We start from the raw sequence: 20,966 nt of genomic DNA, 5'->3' as shown, positions 1-20,966 counted from the left end.
TGATATAAACAAGGACATGCTGAAAATAGAGCGATATAGAGCCAATAGAGAGATGAGAGGACCTAGGAGATATTTTCTCCACAAAAAAATTCTTCACCATCGGCCACTACAAATCAAGAACTACATCCATGAATAATTTTCAATTTATTTTCGGAGTTTTGAATTTGGGCAAAATTTACCAAACCCTATCGCCGATAACCCCTAATGTACCCCAGCGGTAAGCGCGGTTACCCCCGATAAGGTAAATCCTACCTCCAACTACCAATATCGGACACTTTTACATCCCTGAACGGCTTGAGTTGGTTTTGGTACATTAAAACGACATGTGTAAAAAAAACAGTGGGCCCTATATGCCATGGCCATCTTCCCCCTCTCTCTTGTTTCTTCCTATCTCTTCGTTCTATCTTTGGCAAGTCAATGGGCTTAGGCAGAATAAAGGCGCATCACCTTCGTCTCCGTGAGCGCCACGGTGAGGGCGTCAACGACTACGCATTGATCGATGTAGGGATGGCTTGCAGTAGTGGCAGGGAGCAGGACCCCAGGGAAGAGATGCTCTTCCTCTGGTGGTGCTGCCGTGTGGGTGAAACCAGATTGAAAACCGCTCAAGGGGATAAAATGGTATTGAAAGTTGGAGGGGGGTAGTGTTAAAACCCTTGTTTTAAACTTCGGGGGTGTATTTTAGACAAAACAAATAGTTCAAGGATTAAAAATGGACTTATCCCTTTAAATAAATATTAATAGCATTGAGCACTGCTAGTGGGCTGCAGGACGATAAAAATCTGAAGAGGTAAGAGTTAAGGTGGTGTTCTTTCTTCTGAAGATGAAGATTAAGTTTTTTTACGCAAAATGAGGTGGTATTAATGTATGATTAATTGAGTTTAAATTATTACAAACTTAAAAAATAGACTAATATGATATTTTAGAGTAACTTTCATATAGAAAGTTTTCGCACGAAACGCACCATTTAGCGGTTTGAAAAACGTGCCACGAAAATATTAATCTTCATCCAACTCAAGTTGGAGAAAAGAACGGGACCTTAGGAAGCTGTGAGGTATGGCTTCGTGTCTTTGAAGTGGGCAGAAACTATCCAAATTCCAAACACATACCCCACCACATCCACATGAGTGTCCACAAAAGAATCAAAACTCATGGCATGCATATGGTGGCAAATAATTTGGTCACTCAAGCTAGGATTGCAACTTTTGCAAGTAATCGACATCCTGTTCATATTTCATCGAATTCCGTAGCACACCCCTGTAGTTTACCACAGGAAAATCAACATTCACATCAGCACTACCATCTGAGCACGATAAAAATCGGTTTATTTACACGGACACTCCGGCCTAGCTAGATCGATCAGAACAATTCCATCTGAAACACGATCTGTATATATCTTCTAGAGTCTGAACAACTGGCATATGTTGGTGGTCAGCTCAGCTAGCATCCCAGCGGCCTGGTGTAGGTGGGCGGCGAGGAGGGGCAGTTCTCGTTCATGTTGGCGTACGGCTCGATCGTGTTGTACTCCGGCAGCTCCATCTTGTACTCGCCCAGGATCTGGCAGAACGGGAGCCTGTCCGCCCCGCTGTTGCACCAGCTTGGCAGCCTCGTCTGGTTGTCCTCGAAGATCTTGAGCATATACGCGTCTCGAATCTAAACCCACAGCAAATCGGACAGTCAATTGATGAGTCAGGTAACCTTTGTCAATTCCCATTTTCTTCAGAAAGTTGCACAAGGTACGCATGCCATGTCATTAAGGACTGAATTCTCAAGTTATCAATTGCAGAAAAGGGTAGGGAATGAGGTGAGAAGTACTTGCCGTGAATTCTGTGACCTGGATCGATTCCGTGAAAGGAGCAAAGACCCCGGCCTTCTTGTACATTGAGAGAATGAAGGCGACGCAAGTGGTTGATTTGCCATCGCTGTATTCCCAGTCGTCCTGCTCGGGTATAGTGAGCAACTGGTTGAAAGACATGCCCCGTTTTCCGGTCTCGGTGATGATCCCATGAAGGTCCAATTTCTGCATGGAAGCAGAGTAACTGTTAATTTCTCATGTAATTGAAAAAATTATGACTATTAATACTTGCATAACTGCAAATTAGCAATAGGTAAAGAGTGGAAGAAAAATGAACTGAAGTACTAGCTTCCAGTCTGAAGAAAAATCGTCCTGGTTCAAACAATATAATCATGCTTTAAACTAGAATAACCACATCATGCCAGTTGTGATGCAGACATAAGAAACAAACTGTAGTCTTTTTATTTTTATAATGATCTCTGCATAAGCTTGAATCAATAGTAAGTGTAACATACTAGTATCTACAAGAATGTTATAAGTCTGTACATACCTCAGTCCCAAGTCGTTTATTAAGGGCCTCATTCCACATGTTAGAAGCATAAAGTGGTTGTAATCTGGTCCACATTGACATAACAGCCATTACCTGGAAACATAATATAAGTTGGACTGAACAAAGAAACTGAAAGTCTAACATGTTAACCGAAGTGCAAAGAGCAATGGAGTAATACCAGGTTAGCATCCAGTGGTGGTGGATAATTGTCTGACATCGTATCAATCCAACTAAATATCATGTTATGATATCCATAGGGTTTGCCATACATGCTTCGTGCAAATTCCCATGCAGCAGTTTCATTGAACCTGGCCCGAACATCAGGGTGCAATGGCAGAAATGCTACCTGAGGATTTGAGTCATCTTTAAGTGCCATTCCCCACCATTCATCCCATGGAACTATAGCAATGACCTCTTCACCCTATCATTATTAGCAGACACCCAAAATATAACAGTTACTAGGATTGCAAAGAACTTATAAATTTTAACAGAGTAAATTACAAGAAAATCATAGTTTGAGTCTCTGGCTGAACTTATATACAGAAGCTAATATCAGTTAGAACCTAATCCATATCCAAAATCTCCATCAGAAGTCAATTTATATCTAGCACAAGGCTTTCTCAATCCTGTAGGAACCTAGTTCACTTGGTTGAGCCTGGTACATCACAGGATAGGAGAAAATGATGTATTTTGTACAATTGGCAATTTTCTTATGCATAGACTTGACTAGAAAATTAAACCTCGGAATAAAGAATATGCAATGGTGGAAAAATGTTACTAATACCATTTCACCTTATAACTGTTAATCTTGCATTGCTTATGTATCCATAAGATGAAGATTCAAGAATGTAGGTAGTGGAATTATGTTATACAATGAAATAAGAAACATAAATGTACCTTTTTGTTTTCATAGCCTGATTCTGCAACCCAGAGAGTGCCGTTCTCATCTTTCAAGCAAACAGCAGTGTGACCAGCAAATGCACCAGTCACCCATTTCTCCAATGTCTGAAATCCACCCCATCGCCCTCGAATCTTCGAAAGAGCCAAAAAGTCACCAGAATGTACGTCCTCTTTTCTGATGTTAGCAGACCAAGGTTGGGTACGCTTCTCAAACGAAGCTCCCATGTGCTTCTGAAGAAAGGCCAAGTTGGCATCCTGCCCCCAAATAGTGTTTGAGAACAGAGGTATGACATCAATCAGAGACAACAACGTCCCCAGCATTCCAGATGGCATGAGAAATATGGCAATGCCATGCTGCTTCACCTGATCACATATATGGAGCATTAGAATCAGTGTGAAAAAACACCAATAGCCAATTGTAAAAGAAAAACAAAACAAGAAAATAACCTTCAGAAGGGACGTACATATTCCATTTCTCCTGGTTCCTCCCATGCCTTGATCTCAAAGGTGTGCTCCTGTGCTGTAATGTAGTAATCCCATCCTATCCTGTACGGCGTTGCAAACACATACAGATCCATGCATGTCCAGCTCTGAGCTGAAGCAGTCTACATAACCCCACAACAAACATTTTGCTGCTGAGACAAAACTAAGTATGAAGGACTATATATGATTCAGTACAAAGAACGCACTTTCATACAGTACAGTTATTAACACATGGCCTTAAAAAAAATTGTAGAGATTTCTGTTATCCAAGATCTGGGCAAACAACACAAATGAGAACAAACCTAGGGATCATGCCTACACACTGTTCACAACAGGACAGATTTACACTATTCTTACGAGTACATGTACATCCACTGGGAATTTGGCATTGTTATCGCTTGCCACTAGGTGGGGGAATAGTTTTTAATGGTTGCTTGGAATGAATGGTAAGGTGGTGAGTATTCTATTCGCATTCCGAAAATATGTTCATCTGTCCCTGTATTATAGTCATATGCTCTAGTTTTCAATTATTTTTTCCTCTATTCCACTTCACATGCCATTTGGATTACATGAACACAAGTACTCCTTTTCCAAAACAAACAAACCTCGGGAAAGATGTGACACATCCTAGTATAATAAATCTAGACAACCATATGTCCAGATTCATTGTGCTAAAATGTGTGTGGTTTATTTTGGGACGAGCAAAGTAGGTAACTAATGTGCTTGTTAGTGAGAGAAACATAGCAGGCAAAATAGAAATAATTAATTATTTGCTGCTCTTACGAGTGGTGATAAGAGATTTAGATTTGCTGCCGTGTGAATTCTATGAGCAATCCAGAAACCAAGATATGGTGAATTCAAATGAAAACGGCTATTGCTAAGGGCAATGCGGGGGGCACCTTGAGGCGGAGGAGGGCGCCGCCAAGGGCAGCAGCGCCGGCGGTGGTGGCGTTGCGGCCGGCGGCGGCGGCGGAGGAGGAATGGGTGAGGGTGAGGACGGCCTCGTTGTCCGCGAAGCACGTGGCGCGCCAGGCGACCGCGGAGGAGGCCTCCGGCGCGACGTGGGCGACGAACCGTGGGAGGAGGTCGACGGCGCTGTGGACGGAGCCCACGGCCGGCCACGTCAGCCCGCGCGGCAGCAGCGGGAGCAGGTCCCTCGCCCTGAACGGCGCCCACCCCGCCCCCGCCGCCGCCGCCGTCGGGAGCGCGAGGAGGACCACCGGGAGAAGGAGGAGGGAGATCAGGCTCCTCTGCACGACGGGGCGCCGCGGCGGGGGCGGCGCCATTGGCGCACGGCACGCGGGCGCGAGAGCTCGAGCTTTGGTGGTGGAGCTCGAGCCCGTGACTCCGCGAGGCGGGTGGCTGGTTGACGCTTGACAGTGTGGGTTTTGTTGTGTTTGGACGGGGTTGGTTGCTGCTGCTGGGTTTGTTTCGGCTCGTGAGGGGCCGCGTCGAGACGAGCAACCCGCGGCGGTTGCTTGCTTGTGTGGCAGAACAGCAGGTGCAGCCAGAGCCAGGGTCCCCCGCTCGTGCTCCCGCCATGAGATGTGTGATGAGAGCGCGGAGCGGAGGCAAGAGGCCGGATACGGCCAATTTGGACGGCCCGGCGGTGGATTCCAGCGGCGGCGTGGCTCGACCTTTTTAATTCGTTTATTTAGGTGTACAGCAGCAAATAATAAATAATAATAGTGATGATGACGACAACGACGATGATGATGATGATGAATTTTAAAAAGCACAAAACTTTCAGTTTGCTGTAACCAGGGTTTGACTTATCGTCGGTAACCGCGGTAACCTCCTTAAATTCAAATAAATTAAAAAAATAATTTGAATTTTTGATAAATTTTGCACGGTTTCGTACATTTTTCCCAGCGGTTTGGGAAACCCTGGCTGTAACAATAGCGTGGAAAATTATCACAAAACTGTAACTTTTGCGTTATATGCTGCTACAGTTGTAAGGTGTAGTTTTCTGAAATTTACTTTAATAATGATGATGATGATGATAATGATGTGGTACTTTTAGAGTGTGAAATATTCCATCACATATGATATATTCGTGATTAGTTTTGCTAAACATATAACTCCACATTGCTTCCACTCTTTCCCTATGTAATTAGCTATCTCTCTTATATGTGGGTATGCTTCTATATCCTCTATTTTCTCTTCCAATATATAAATATATTTTAATCATATTATCTTTTTTATGTTATGTGTGTTAGAAAAATTATAATGTAATTATTAAAAATTATAGTTAAAATTTCAATTTTATATTGTAATTATAATGACAATGCAAGTGTAGATAAAGTGTAGTGTAAAAATGGATTTGAGAAACGTGGCGTTGTAAATATAGCTACTCCCTTCGTAATAATGGAACAAATATACAACTTAATATCGTCTTCTAATCTACGATATAAATATTATCTATAAATTCAAGCCAGTAGTTATATGTTTTAGGAGTCGGTACATATGTGAATACATTGAAATGGGAAAAAAAAGGGGGAAAATTTTCGATGTACCCAATCCTAAATACAACAAGTACACCGAAGGTCTCTCAACTTGTCATCAAATTACAAAATCGTCCCCCAACTACAAAACCGGATACAACGCATCCCCTAACTTACAAAACCAGTGCAAACTAAATCCCTCGATGGTTTTGACTCCGGTTTTGACCAACGTGGCAGCTGACTCAGCATGGGACCCACGTGGGTCCCACATGTCAGCCTCTACTTCCCCTCTCCTCTCCACCTCGCTTCCTCTCTCTCCTCCCCTTTCCACGGGCGACGAGAGAGAGCTGTGTACTGTGCGGCGGGCGCGAGCGGCGGGGGAGTAGCTGGGCGCGACGGACGGCTAGCGCGGAAGAACTGGGCGGCGGCGGTGGGGAATGAGCTGAGCGGCACCGGCAACAGGTGACATGGGATGCGAGAGAAGGGGCGACACGGTGGCGCTGTGGCACGGGAGAAGGGGCGACACGGTGGCGCTGCGGCACGGGAGAAGGGGCCACGCGGCTACAGTAGACTCGGTGGGCGCGGATGTGGACTTGGCAGACTTGAAGCCCTGGCCTGCAATCGTGTCGCCTCCTTCCTCTCCCCGCGTGCTCACCAACATCCTCTTCGCCACCGTTGCTACTCCAGCCGCATCCGCCCGAGCCTCACCAGCATTCCCGTTGATGCCAAGATTCATCGTCGCCTCCATTGGATTCGACGCCGTCACCTTGGGCCCGACCTCGTCGCTGTTTGGAGCTCACCGCCGGTCATCTCCCTTCGCCATCCATCGTCGTGCTGCCCCTCGGTGAGTTCCTCGTGTCATGTTCTTCTTTCCGGTGTGTGCGGGTGGCCGGGGGGGAGGGGGGGGGGTGGAAGAGCTGCACGCGGGCCGGCGTACGACGGGGGAGGAGCAGCGCGCGTCCTCCTCCTCCTCCTCGAACCCGTCGCCATCGTCGTTGTTGTCCGCCACCGTGTCGCCGGCTTCGCGCGCCACCGCCTCGCCGGCCTTCTCCACCTGCCGCCGCCTCGCTGGCTTCGCACGCCGCCGCTCCGCCTCGCTGTTGCCCCACTCCACTTGCCGTAGTGCTCGAGCTCGTTGTCTTTGATCTCCCCCGTGCTCCCGCTGCCACCTCCCTCCTCTTCTCCCGTGTCGCCGCCGCCGCGTCACCACTGCCGCATCGCCGGCGGCTGGCCTGCCCAGGGAGATGAGTGTGTGAGAGAGAGAGAGGAGGAAGGGAGAGTAGGGGAAAGAGAGACCCTGATGACGTGGCGTCCTGACATGTGGGGCCCACATGGGTCCCATGCTGACTCACACGCCATGTCGGATAAAGTAAAGAGAACAGTTTTGTAGGTTAAGGGATGTCATATATCTGGTTTTGTGGTTAGGGGACGATTTTGTAATTCGATGACAAGTTGAGGGACCTTCGGTGTACTTTTCCATCCTAAATAGATTATGGGCTCGGGTCTCATCCTTTCCGCCATTTTAAGGCCCATTCCAATCCGAAGAAGGCGAGGCAATAAAACGGGCTTGCGGAGGCGGCCCAACAAACAAGAGTTGGAACTCCAAATCCCCTTCTCTTCCGACGCCGGCGCCGGCTAGTCGCCGCCGGCCACTCCGGCCGGCTCACCGTCACCGGCCTCTCCTCCCCGCCCAAAACCCCACACCCCATCTCACGCCCAGAGATCGCCGCCGCGCAGCCTCGGCGGCGGAGACGGACGCGGTACGTGGGGTTTTCTTCCGCTCCGCCTCTGCATTTATTATTTTCCCCCGAATCGTGATGCTACCGCTTCCGGATTCCGCAATGCCGCGCGCCACCAGATTCGTTGTAGAGCGCCTGATTTGGGCAATTCATCTAGGCTCGCACCTGTAGGTCTCCAGTTACTACTAACTCGGCATGGAACAGCATGGTGGATTGTGGATTCATGTAGATAATATAGGGGTTATGGAGTTTTTGTGACTAAATCTCCATGTATCGTTCTGTTGTTTAACCAGTCAGATTACAGATATTTGGATTGTTGATAGAGATATGGAAAGGTGTTTTGGGATTTTGCGCTGCTTAGGATATATCTTGAACCGGATAAAACTAAGTTGCATGAGCTATCTTTCAAATGCCCCCAAAACAAAAAAAAAACTAATAAACACTCGCACAGGCAGACAATGAAAAGATAATGCTTAAACACAAGAATTTGCAGGACTTGATATTGTCGCTATCTATTCCACACTAATAGTGTTTTCTATTTTCTCTGTTAGTCCTGAAGAATGTGTGTTCTGGTGATCACAGATGACATCAGATTCATAGGTTGACATTCTGCTGGGCCTTATCCAAAGTTTGCAGCCACTTACCGCAAATAATATAACCTGGAAAATTTGGTTCTGTGCCACTGAAATATCACGCGTTTAGTGGTATTTCTTCATATGTCCCTGCTCAGACATGTTTCACAATGCAAATTCCATGGTACCATTTTGAGCTAGATACTTGCAACCAGTTAAGAAAGTCACCTTGGACATTTCCGCGACAGTCTCAGGAGTCAGGCTCCACCTCTGTGAACCAAAAACAGAAAAAAGAAACACAAAGATTTGCATGTCAAAATTCCATTATATTTCATAGAATGCTTTAGGTCAATTTTATCTCAAAGATCAAGATATTTCTTTTGTGGAAAATATAATGTTTATAATCAATATGTGAGCATGAAAGCTAGAATGTCTTCAGTGTTACCTCATTGTTGCTTCTATTGATCTGTGCGGAAACCCTTTACTGTAGTATAATATGTTTCTAATGTGCTGCACCCTTGCATGATCTTCATTTCCATTTCTCAGTCTCTCAAGAAAATTATTTGGCATGTCAAAAAAGTGGAGCTCTTCGAGCTGGATTAACTGTTCAGTGCCCAATGGCACCATTTCGAGGCTCCTGCAATTCCTTATGATCATTTTACGTAAGTTTACCATTGATCCATGCAGTGTTACATTGACTAAGCCATTAAGCTGATCCAGGTCCAAAATCTTTAGATTTCTAAACCCACCAATCTGGCACTCTATCCGGTCCACATTAAGTGCACGAATCAATGAAAGCTCAGCAAGTTGTGGCAGGCTTTGAAGTATATTTATGGAGTCCTCATTCAAACTTGATCCACTTAAGAGTAATCTCACAAGGCGGTGAAGAGATGTAAACCATTGTGGCACCACCTGCAACTGCCCTCGCAAATATAAACGCTGAAGCTGAGGTGGCACAACTGACAGATTGTGTATGTCCAGGTATTCATCATCCATTGCAGTTATTGAAATAGAGGAAAGTTGGTCCATTTTTGCAATGGACTCACATAGATCAGAGCCATCTTCTCTTCTCAGGTTCAGAACTCCCAATCTCCTCAACTTTTTAAGATTGATAAGCTCCTTAACTATCTTGCTTTCTTTATCTGCCACTACAACTGAGAAAGTCCTCATCTGCTTCAATTGACCAATCCCTTTAGGGACTCTGACTCCAAATATAGCCTCTGGTTGTCGTTCCGGTTTTTTTGGTGCATCATATCGGTATGCTAAAAGGTGGCGAAGACTTTGGATCTTCAGGATTGATTTTGGTAGTTCTGATACAAAAGTGCCTTTGAGATTTAAAGTCTCTAGGTTAGTTAGATTACCCAAGGACATTGGCAGGTTGGATATTTTGGTATCACGCAAATTAAGGTACCTTAGATGAGTTAGGTTGCCAATTTCTTTTGGAAACTCCTCTATTAGTGACCCTTGCATGCTCAGGACTTTCAATGCTGTAGTGCTAGATAAGAGCTTTGGAACATGTGGTATCTTGTTAGAAATAAACAAGGTCTGCAGCTTGGATAGACTTACATTTTGTCTGAAATCGTCCTCCTCTATCTGAATTGACATGCGCCGGACCCTTTCTGGCGCTTGTTGGTTGCCATCAGAACAACTTGTGCAGAAATCCTCATTCTCTGCCTTCTTCTGTATCACTTGATGCATCAAATCATGAACCTTATAATTTTTGGGCCTGCCATACTTATAACTGTCTTCCACCATTAGAACATGAAGATCAACAAGATCACTGAGGTATTTCTCCGCTACTGCTTGCCGCGTCTGTCTTGGTTGACGTTTTATGAACCCTTCAGCAATCCATAATCTGACCAATGTATTGTGACTAACTGTTGAGCTCTTTGGAAACATGCTGAAATACAACAAACAATTTTTGTGGCCCATATTTTTGGGCAACTCATTTATGCTTGTTTCTAATATTTCGGTGGCTGCTCCAAGGTCACCATGGCTTTCTAGTTCGGAAATGATGCTGCTCCATTGACTATGGTCTTTTTTTGCCAGAAGGGCACTGAGCACATCGATTGCAAGTGGTAAGCCAGCACATAGATTGGAGATTCGTTCACGGTGTTGGCAGATCTCCTCACCAGGGGAAAAGCTCGAAGATCCAAAAGCTTTGTAGCAGAAGAGATTCCAATCATCTGGGGAAGTCAACTGTGTTATCGTAATGGTATGATCACAGGATTCAATTACTTCCCTGTTTCTTGATGTTACTATTACTCTTCCATAGTTTGGATGATTCTTGTCAGGGAGGGCCAGATCTGAAAGTAACTTGAGCTGCCCTCTTCTGGATATATCATCAAAAACAATAACATACCTTCTTTCTTCTTGCTTCAGAAACCGCTGTATCATGCCACTGAGCTCATCTTCATCCATTATATTGATTGCATCGGGTAGCCTGACATTCGCCTCTTCATACAGTCTGCTAATCATTCCCAGCAAAAGTTGTTTTGTTGCACAAGACTCTTCCACTGTCATCCAAGCATGGCAGTTAAAATGCCCCTTTACTTTGTTGTCCTCATAAACATATCGAGCAAGTGAAGTCTTTCCTACGCCTGGCATCCCTACCAGCGCAACCATTTGTCGGTGACTCTCCCTGCCTAATACATACTGGAACAATGATGTTTTCGGCTCTTCCATGCCCTCCCAATGACCCTCGGCATGTGCAACATGGCGATGCTGCAGCCTTCCTGCTTGTGCACTTGTGGGTACCATACCTTGGCCTACAAACGGTGTTAGTATCTCTTGGAGCCGCCTTACTTGGCTGCGGAGCTTCACTATCCTCTCAGCAGTCTCACAAATGGAAGGCTTGCCAACTAAGTTATGGGTATATTTCCGGATGCATCTGAGTGGAACATGTTGGTGATTATACCTTGCAAATCTCTTGGCGTCATCAATAACATCTCTAATACTTGCACACAAGTCTTCTGCTTGGCCTCTGGCTGCCTTGAGTGTGTGGATTGCGCTGCTGCTATCTGTATCTTTGATCAAGCCTTCCAAGATATCCAATTCATTCACCATTTCTTCAGTACTTGTGTGTTTTCCTTGTAGCAGCTCAATCCAGTACTGCACTTTGTCAAATGCAGGCCTCACAACAGTTTCTGCTGCACCTCTTCCCAGTGTAAGACCTATCTCCATGATGGACAAATTCTTGCAAAGTTGCAAGCCTGCAGTTATGAGGAAATTGCAACTTTCAAGTAGGCTACTGCATGTAGCAGAACAAGATATATCTTCTAAGGGAGTGGTCAATATGCCCAAAAGAGGTGGATGCATAATTAAGGTTGAATGAGTGATGGGTGGTTTAGTGCTTAAATTAAAAGGTGAAGAGACCAGTAGTCGCTAGTTTCTCTTTTCAGTTCCTTTCTTTTATCATCTAATAAAATAAGTGATATAAAACTCCCAAGCAAAAGTGAATAATTGGACCACCTTTTTTGTATTCAGACGAAATAGCTGGTCTGCTAACTGCTGAGTTTACTTTAGGAACAACTCCTGTTGTCATACATCAAAAGGCTATATAAAAATTTTGTTATACTCACCAAGTTGTCCCATGATTATTCTTTGATGAGTACACGTCTGCTGACAATTATTCTAGTTGTCTCTGTTAACAAAGCCATCTTTATTTTGTCTCTTATGTGGCATCAGTTTCTGTTCACATCATTTTCAACTATTTATGTTTATGTTGTAAGAATTTTAATTTACACGATTCGACCTTTACTCATATATACTTGCCCTAATTCACACGAAATTAAATTCCTTGGCATAGCATGATGTCTTGTATGAATACAAACTACTTTCTTGCTTCAAAGAGCACACAGGATTGTTTTAATGAGATGCAGCCGTGGATGACCTGCTAAATATGTACCTTGTTGCATTTGAGCTTTAAAAATCTTTCTTGTGCAAATTAACAGTATTTAGCAGCTTAAAAATTGACAGTAGTAATTGATTTTGTCATCTTGCAGCACAATAATTTTATGGTAGTATTGACACAACATTAAGCTTTTATCAGTAATTTTGTTTAAATTTGATGCCATGGATTGCATAAAGGAATGTCCATTGAAGCATATAGAGACTTGCATGATAACTTTTCAGGATTTAACATAACACTGTCAAGACTAAAGAGGATTGTTATCGATCTGACAAGATGCCGTAATTCTAACTTAAAAAGTAGGTTTTACACTTGAAACTTAGTTGAAACTCAGAGAAGACTATGTTGAAACTTGCTTGAAACACTATGAAACTTGTTTTGATACTTGAGTGTAACTTTTTGATACTTTGTTTGATGGAACCATTGGTTATCTCCTCCCAAGTCCCAAACTACCAACTTTCTATGGTTTGTCAACGAGTATTCGTGACTCCAATCTAGAACTTCCCCAAAGAATCAAAACTATTGCTTAACTTGTTTGAACTGTGAATCTTTGTTGTTATTATATCCACAATAAGGGCAGCAACATACTAAATGAGTTTTTCTTTTTCAGATTAGGTATACACAGAGGTTGCTGACTTAAGAAATACTCAGAAGCAGCATAATTTTCAGTATGAATATGGAGTTCGAGCTAGCAACTTCTTCTGCATAGTAGATTATGCTAATAAGCAAGATGTTTTGCCACAAACAACAGAACTTCAGACCAGATCATTATTTCAAAGTTTCCCATGTTTATCCAACGAATATGATTTTTATGAGAAAAACTTTGTGTGATCTTGACTGAAAAGAGCAACTGGTGCTGATATGAAGAATGAAGGAGAGGTAGTCAACAGTTCCAGCAAAGCTGTTGCTTTGTTAGAGTTTGGTGCATTTGATGATCAGTTCAAGCAGATACAGTTGCTCCCTTGGTTGGAAAACTAACTACTCACTCTGTTCATTTTTATTTGATATTATTAACTTTTTTTAAGCCTCTGAGATGTAACTTTGACTGTATCTTTTTTATAACTTTATTGTATTATTATAGTAAAATGAAAAATATTGTGAACATATTTTCAGTGACAAATCTAGCCTATTTAGAACAGTTCTTAACCCAGTCTAGATTATTTTAAAACCATTGATGGTCAAACTTTAGGATGCTACATATTCTGGAATGCCAAATAAGAAATAATGGAGGGAGTATTGGAAGCAATCATAAACATGATCATGAAGGTATAAGCGACATAAGACCGTAAATTATCGATATCTTGTGAAAGTTGGTATTTCAATTTGAAATATGTCATGTTGATGATTCTTGGTGATGTCTAATAACCAAACATTCCTGTCTCAAACTTGTTAGAGTTTCTCAACTTCTGTTTTGTCCTATCCAGGATTCCAGATTGGGATATGGTTGTTAGTCTACTACCTGCAATAAGAATCAAAAGATTCCTTGCTCACAACTATTTGAACTGGTCATCATTGTTTTCTATCCACAAACTTATCAGCAACTACATTGTTTGTTTTTTTTATTTGACCATTCATGTTCATGGAGTGATCTGAGCTCAATTTCTAGGCACTGGTAGTATCAACTGTATCTTGCAGGATAATGTTTTTAGCATTCAATTATGGAAATGAGTAAAAAAAACTCCAATGTATTAAATTGCTGCTAAATGTAAACTCTGATTGTGCTGGTTATTTTTTATGCAGATACACTATTAGTTAATCAAGTTCTATTGTGATCTCTACAAAGAAGTATGGTCTTCCAGACAAATAAGTTCCTGTGTCATCCATGATGTTTCCAGAGAGCAATTGTAAGTAAGCACTCACAGCACAGATGCAATTTCTAACTTAGCTTTATATGAGTAGAAGTGTTCAACAGTCTTTGTCTTTGTGTAGCAGCCATGTTATAGGAACACACTTGACTAATTTTCACATGGTACAGATTGATGAGTACTACATATTCACTAATGCATACATAATGCTAGTCATGAATTGACTAACACGTTTGTCAGCCATAACACAACTTGTAATTTCAGATAGTTTGCTAAATTGGCCAAGTGCTTTACTACTTTTCTGGCAATTAGCTACCACCTTTTTTTGGCATGTAAACACATCCTTTTAGCATGGGAGTGCTGTACTTCCTTGAGAATGTCATTTATCTTGGCTGTTTTGGAATAACCTTTCCAACCAATGCAAAAATCCCTGTAGCAAGCATGTACTATATGAGCAACATTATATCTGCATATTTCTTCCAAAAATAACCACTGAAAAGCTCTTCTGTCCTTCTGGACAATGGCAGCTCTGTTCTTTTCAAAATAGCCATGCATCTCTGCAGATGCATGTGGAGAAACACTGATCCAGCATGTACACCAATTTGCCAGATGTGTATGCGTATCAATCAAGAGAATGCACCAAGCCATAATACTGTACCTTCAACCTTCAAAGATTTGTCAAAGAAATGTCCCGATGTTCATTGAAGTGTCGAATAACTGGAATATGCTCAACTCTCCGATGCTTAACACCACCAGTCATCAAGCTCTCCACGAAGTTCTTGGGCATGGCAAATAAGTAAAGCTCTTTGAGGTTCTCTAACCCTTCTATACCATGAGGGATGGTAAGCAATTTGTCGCATGACCTGATGGATATCTTCTGAAGGCCAGGCATTGATTTCTCAAGGTTGATATGCTCTAGGTTAGTTAAATGGTCCAACTCCAGTATCTCCAGCCTGGCAAATCCTTGGGTAAATTCTAGCTTTGTCCCATCATAAGCTTGAATCAGTGCAAGTTCAACAAGAGGGAGACTTTGGAGCTCTTTAAGTGAGTCCTCGTTCAGGCGTGACCACCTAAGCCGTATCCTCACAAGATTCTTGAGGGAGTGCAGCCAAGAAGGTATTCCCGGCAATGGCCCCCTCAGATAGAGGCGCCTGAGGCACTGAGGAGCAGGATTCAGGGATCCGAGATCAAGAATTTCATCATCAAGCGATGACGCTGAAAGGGAAAGAAGTTCCGTCATCTTGGCAACCGATGAGCAGAGGTGCATGCAATCCCTTTCACGCAGCTTGACAATGCCCAATCTTCTGAGCTGTGTCAGGCTACCTAGCTCCTCGATGGTCCCATTTCCTTGGTTTGCTTCAACATAAGTCAGCTTCTGCAGCTCCTTTAAATTCCCTATTCCTCGGGGAAGTGTGACTCCGAGCGTATAGTAATATGGCGGATGCCGACCGGAGTAATATCGGTAAGCAAGTAGGTGTCGAAGGCTTTCAAGCTTGGTGATTCCTGAAGGCAGCTGAGAGACATATGTACCTTTCAGGTCCAATGTCTGCAAGTTCATCATCTTCTTCAAAGACTTTGGGAGCTTGTCAATCCTTGTATTCCTCAGACTCAAATAACGCAGGTAGAAAAGGTCAGGCAGTTCATCTGGTAAGCTCTCGACAGGTGCACCCTCCAAATCTAGGATCCTCAGCAACCGAAATCCGACCAGAAATGCGTGCAGCGACGTGGTGCTTATTGAGCTAGCACCGAAGACAAACAAAGTGCGGAGGTTGGTGCAGCTGTTGTCTTCTAGGAAATCATCATTTGTATTGATGATGGACAGACGTCGCACATTTCCTCTGACCTTGTTAACTCCTCGGGTCACAGGAATGCCAAAGTTGTCCTCGGTTGACTTCAAGATGATGATCTCTCGCAGCATATCATGGACGCTGCAGCTCTTCACCCTCCCATAATCATAAAAATCTGCCACTTGGACCATGCCCCTGTCTATGAGCTCTGTCAGATAACGGCCTGCAGTGTCCTCAAGTGTGCTTTCCTGGTCATTCTTGATGAACCCTTCAGCCATCCATAGCCGAATGAGCGTCATGCGCTTAATAGAGTACTTCCTTGGGAACATGATGAAGTACAAAAGGCAACATTTGAGGTGGTGAGGTAGGTCACTGTAAGCAAACCACAGGATGCTAGGGAGGGTAAACTCAGGGAGGTACTTCTTGTGCAAGTTGTCAAGCACATTCTTCCAAACCTGGACTGTTTGTTCCTTCATCGACATTAGTCCACCGATGGTGACAACGAGCAGGGGCACGCCATGGCACTCCCTGACAATCTTTCTTCCCGTCTCCTCCAGTTCAGCTGGACATCTTGCCTGAATTGCTGGGAAAGCCTTGTTGCAGAAGAGCAACCAAGCATCATCTTCATTGAGTGGTCTCTTCTCAAAGATCTGAATATCAGAAGCTAAGCGACAGTCTCTGCCAATCTCTTGAGCTCGTGTAGACACGATGATCCGACTCCCTTGGCCATTGTTGGGAAGAGCAAGTTTCAAGTAATCCCACGTATCAGAATTCCATATGTCATCCAGGACAACCAAGAAACTTTTGTCAGCAAGATACCGTCCAATAACCTCAGCAATCTGAATCTCATCCATGAAGTCAAGTCTTGCTGGTATTTCCTCCAACTTCTCCACAAATATTTGCACCATGATACTCTTCAGTCGATCCACCATCGGGATCGGGGCACCAATTGTGATCCATGCATGGCACCGGAACCTCCCTTGCACTTTTTTGTCGTTGTAAACGCTCCTTGCAAGAGTTGTCTTGCCAACACCGGCACTTCCAATTATGGAGATCACCCTCAGCTGCTTTTCTTCGTCCAGCAACAGTTGAGTTACCTTTGCCTTTGGATAACCAATGCCTATCACTTTAGCCTCATCTAGTGAGAGCATGTCAAGCTGCCGGTCATCCAGCTGGTACCGTGTTGGATTTGCTGGTGCCTCCTTGTCATCAAAGTTGGTCAGCAGTGACAGCCTCAATTTGATGGTATCTATGCGGGCACTGAGAGATTGCACCTGCTTGTATATCCTCTGCCGCGCAACAAAATTGATCGGCTGAGTGATGCATGACAGGATGTTGGATCCTTTTGAGCTGCAGGTCTTCGAGGGGGACTTCTCGAGGATGTCTTCGATGTCGCGGTTGATCTCTCGTACCTGATGCAACCAAATCTTGGCTGTCTTTGGCATGCTCTCGATCTCAGGGCCTCGCAGGGTGGCGCTGGTGGAATCAGTAAGCTCTTTCACCTTGTCAATGTTTTCCCACAGGATTCTCCAGAGGATGTCCTGCTCCCTCTGGAGCACTTCTATGAGCTTCTTCTGAGGTGAGGGAACAGCAGGGGCAGCCATGTCTCCGCACTGTCTATGGTTCTTTCTCTCAAGACAAAAGGAATTGGGAAGACCTTTGCTCTTGCTGCCTGCAGTGTTTTGGTGTATAAGGAGTTATCTGAGAAGTTGGAGTTGGTAATTCATACACTTAGTATGCTTTGATGTGAGAATCAAAGGGTGCAAGCCAAGGTTGCCATTGCAAATCGTGGTGTGAAAGGAAGAGCTGAAGAAACCAGCTGTTAGCTTGGAGGAAAACGTGGGGCAGCTATGGTCTTGGAAGCTAGCTGATGGTGAAACATTACTTGTGAGATCAATCGAAATATTTAACAGGAAAGCTGGCGTTTCTTTTTTATGAAATGGTCAGTACTTGCTCTCAATGAATGCATTATTGCTTAGGTGGCATGTGAAATGCCTAGCTGACTTTTGGCGGCAATACATAAAAAAATTGCATATGTTGCAAATATTCATTTAATACAAAATGCGCTAGTCAAATATTTTTCATATAGTTTATTTGCTTATGCTGTTAGTCTTTCCGATAGTTTATTTTGGGTTAAATTGTTTTGTTTCAATCTTTATTTACATGCTAAACAGATTATCATCCACAAAGCATGGTGGTAGTTGCCATTTGGAACTGCTGTCAGAATTACCAAGTCAATAACCCATGCTTGATTATTACAAGAAGTGATACCAGTGAAAGATCAAGTACACAAATGCAGCAGGTAAATCAGTGGTCATAGGATCATATCGAGCCAGGAATAAGAACATTTCAAGAAAGGCATGCATTCATATTTCTTAATTTTTTTTTGTTTCCTGGCTATCATAACTTTTGACATAGCTTGCTCCATTGAATGGTAATCTCGTGTTAGAAAGTACTCCCTCCTTCCATAAGTGGAAGGAGGGTGTATAGAAGCACTGTAACTATAGTTTGTCATTGCTGATGAGACAAGTATATTGCACTAGAAAAGAAGTACTGACCTATACATGTTCCAGAACCATTTACTCCGTCGTTTGTCCTGCTCAATCACCCACCAGTAGCTGCAGTCTAAGCATGTTATATTAAAGTAACGAGAGAGAAACAAAGCAAAAAAGAAATACTCAAGTTGTTTTAGTTAACATCCTTACATTGCAAGTTGCGTGACGATACCACATATGCTACTTGCCTACTCCAATAAGACTGACTCCTTAAAGATGATTTCATAGTGAAAATTGACAGAACAATATTGTAGTCCATATGGCTCTGAATCTTCCCATTGTTCTTTTCATTTTGTAAGAACAAAAGGTTGCTGTATATTCAATTAGTAAGCAGCTCAACTAGAATCCAATATTTCATTTTTTTCCCACACTTAATTTCATTGTATAATCGTTATTTTATACTTTTCTTGTTTATTGCATGATATACAAGTTTTGTTCATCGACATCTAGCGAGCATTTGCTAAAACTATGCACAATTGCTATTTTCCTATTTACTACTGACGAGTTCTTTAAAGGGGGCCAAGAATGCTAAATATGGTTATGAGAAGGAAAAGAGAGTGATCCATGGAACATAGCTTGGTAGGCTGAATCCAAAGAATAGGAGACATTAGATGTTCATTTTTAAAAGAAAGGAGCTTGAAGCTGAAATGTTCATACTTATTGCCAGATTCCCATATATCCCATGACGACTGCAGTAGGCAAGCCACCATAGAATCTTCTTGATCCATGCCATTGCTTAAAGGCCTCAAAGACAAACGTGTTCTCCAGATTCTTCTTGCTGACTATAGCTCACCAAATTTGGGTCTATGATGAATGATTGAATTCTCCAACCAATTAAGAGCTTCTAGTAGTTAAATTAAACAACTCATCAAGGTACTGACTAATGTTCAACTCATTCATTGACAAAGGCTCAAGGCATTTGGTAGTAGTTTGCTGTGATGTTTGGTTAGCTAACCTTTCCTAGCTACAAGATACTAATCAAGCATCAATATATTAACCATTGGGTTCAATGTGTCTCCATCAGACGAACCAACGAGGTAACTTCCGTGGTCTCTTTCTTGTAAATGCTTATTCCTATGTCTTATGCCTAACACAGGTTTGTTTACTGTCTGATTTGCCGGCATTCAGCGCCTATGCTGCCGTTGAATCACTATCGCTGATGCAAGCTATAAGCTACTTGCCCCCAAAATAATGGAGTATCAGCTGTGATATTGCCGCCCGTCCGGTAACCTGCCTTTTTCTTTAGAATTGGTTGATACCAACTGTTTTGTCTTAATTGATATATCTGTAAATTGTTTTCTTACTACTCTTCCTGTCGCTATTGTGCTTTTTTTTTGTCCCAATGGGCGGGAACGCCGGCGAAATATTGAAATTGGAGAAGAAAAAAGATACAAAATTTTCCAACTACCATGGTTGTTGATACAAGGAAACAAAGGGCCTGTTTGGGGAGCTTCTAGCTGCTGCAGCTTCTCCCATAATCAGAAGCTCCCCCAAACAGTCCAGCTTTTGGTCCAGATTCTGAGAAGCTGTAGTTGTAAAATCCAGGAAATGAACTAGAAGCCAGAAGCTGGAAAACCCAGCTTTTCCAGATTCTGAGAAGCTGGCTACCAACCAGCTGCTTCTCAGAATCTTAAGCTCCCCCAAACTCTGGCTATAGTTGGACTTGAAAACACGGGCTCTGGCCTCTGGCAATAAAACAGTCTGTAGAAACTTTTGAAGATTCTCAAGAAGTTATGAGAAGTGGGGAAGGTGATATTGCACAATTATGTAAAATTTGAAACGCGGATTTGATTTCATCTGTAAGATAAAAAAAATTCCTTGCCTCGCCAGAGAAAATGAGTTTGATCTTGAATTTTGTATGGTTATATAATATCACCTCCTCTACTATGAGAATATTTTCAGCAATTCTATTTACTTTTATGAAGTGTTTCCACTATGTTAATGGTTTCCTCCGTATATTCTGCTATTTGCTCCGTCCATTGCTAACCCAGTCTGCTGACAGCTGAGTCCCGAGGTCCAGCCTGCTTGCCAAAGAGAGCATTTCTTATCGGTTGAGAAATTCCGTCCTTTTTGTTTCTTTCTAGTTATTTGAAATAAACCCTTAAAACTTCTCATGCTCATATCAATAGTCATTTATATATAGGACCTTGTCAAGATTCAAGTTTGGGACTCGAATTAACCAGGTCTGACTGACCTTGGTCCCGCTTGAAACAGGTGACTTGAAGGATGATGGATAATCTATCAGTTCAGGTTTAATTGAATATAATATCTCCCTATAAAATAAATAAAATAGCATATAATATAAAGCTAACCAATGCCGATGGAAAAAGTTTTTGAAGAAGTCGTTTGGTGATGAGAAAAATTTAAGTTATATTTTTAGAAGCGTGGCACGTAATCCTCTTGATAAATAATCCATCATCCATCATCCG

General features: G+C 42.9%; 2 protein-coding genes and 1 long non-coding RNA gene across 3 annotated transcripts; 1 reads left to right on the top strand and 2 right to left on the bottom strand.

The window, feature by feature from the left end:
* Positions 1 to 1,200: 1,200 nt before the first annotated feature.
* On the bottom strand, positions 1,201 to 5,124 carry LOC4345609 (uncharacterized). Its single transcript, XM_015793201.3, has 7 exons — positions 4,625 to 5,124; positions 3,707 to 3,847; positions 3,240 to 3,605; positions 2,521 to 2,763; positions 2,343 to 2,435; positions 1,817 to 2,017; positions 1,201 to 1,650 (listed from the first exon to the last, which is right to left on the bottom strand). The coding sequence occupies exons 1-7, from the start codon at positions 5,009 to 5,011 to the stop codon at positions 1,438 to 1,440; spliced, it is 1,644 nt and encodes a 547-aa protein (XP_015648687.1). The 5' UTR covers positions 5,012 to 5,124; the 3' UTR covers positions 1,201 to 1,437.
* Positions 5,125 to 7,754: 2,630 nt separating this feature from the next.
* On the top strand, positions 7,755 to 20,442 carry LOC136351444 (uncharacterized). The gene is made up of 8 exons (XR_010734549.1): positions 7,755 to 7,929; positions 10,530 to 10,695; positions 13,001 to 13,656; positions 14,131 to 14,234; positions 18,157 to 18,284; positions 19,446 to 19,574; positions 19,666 to 19,762; positions 19,919 to 20,442. It is a non-coding gene; the product is annotated as an uncharacterized lncRNA (long non-coding RNA).
* On the bottom strand, positions 14,257 to 17,907 carry LOC112939908 (disease resistance protein RPM1). The gene has a single exon (XM_026027611.2). It carries the CDS (start codon positions 17,584 to 17,586, stop codon positions 14,863 to 14,865), a length of 2,724 nt encoding a protein of 907 aa, XP_025883396.1. The 5' UTR covers positions 17,587 to 17,907; the 3' UTR covers positions 14,257 to 14,862.
* Positions 20,443 to 20,966: the final 524 nt, after the last annotated feature.

Source organism: Oryza sativa, chromosome 8 (genome assembly GCF_034140825.1).
Source record: "Oryza sativa Japonica Group chromosome 8, ASM3414082v1".
NCBI lineage: Eukaryota > Viridiplantae > Streptophyta > Magnoliopsida > Poales > Poaceae > Oryza > Oryza sativa.
The sequence above is the reverse complement of the archived record's forward strand: the minus strand, read 5'-3'. Positions and strand labels throughout refer to the sequence as shown.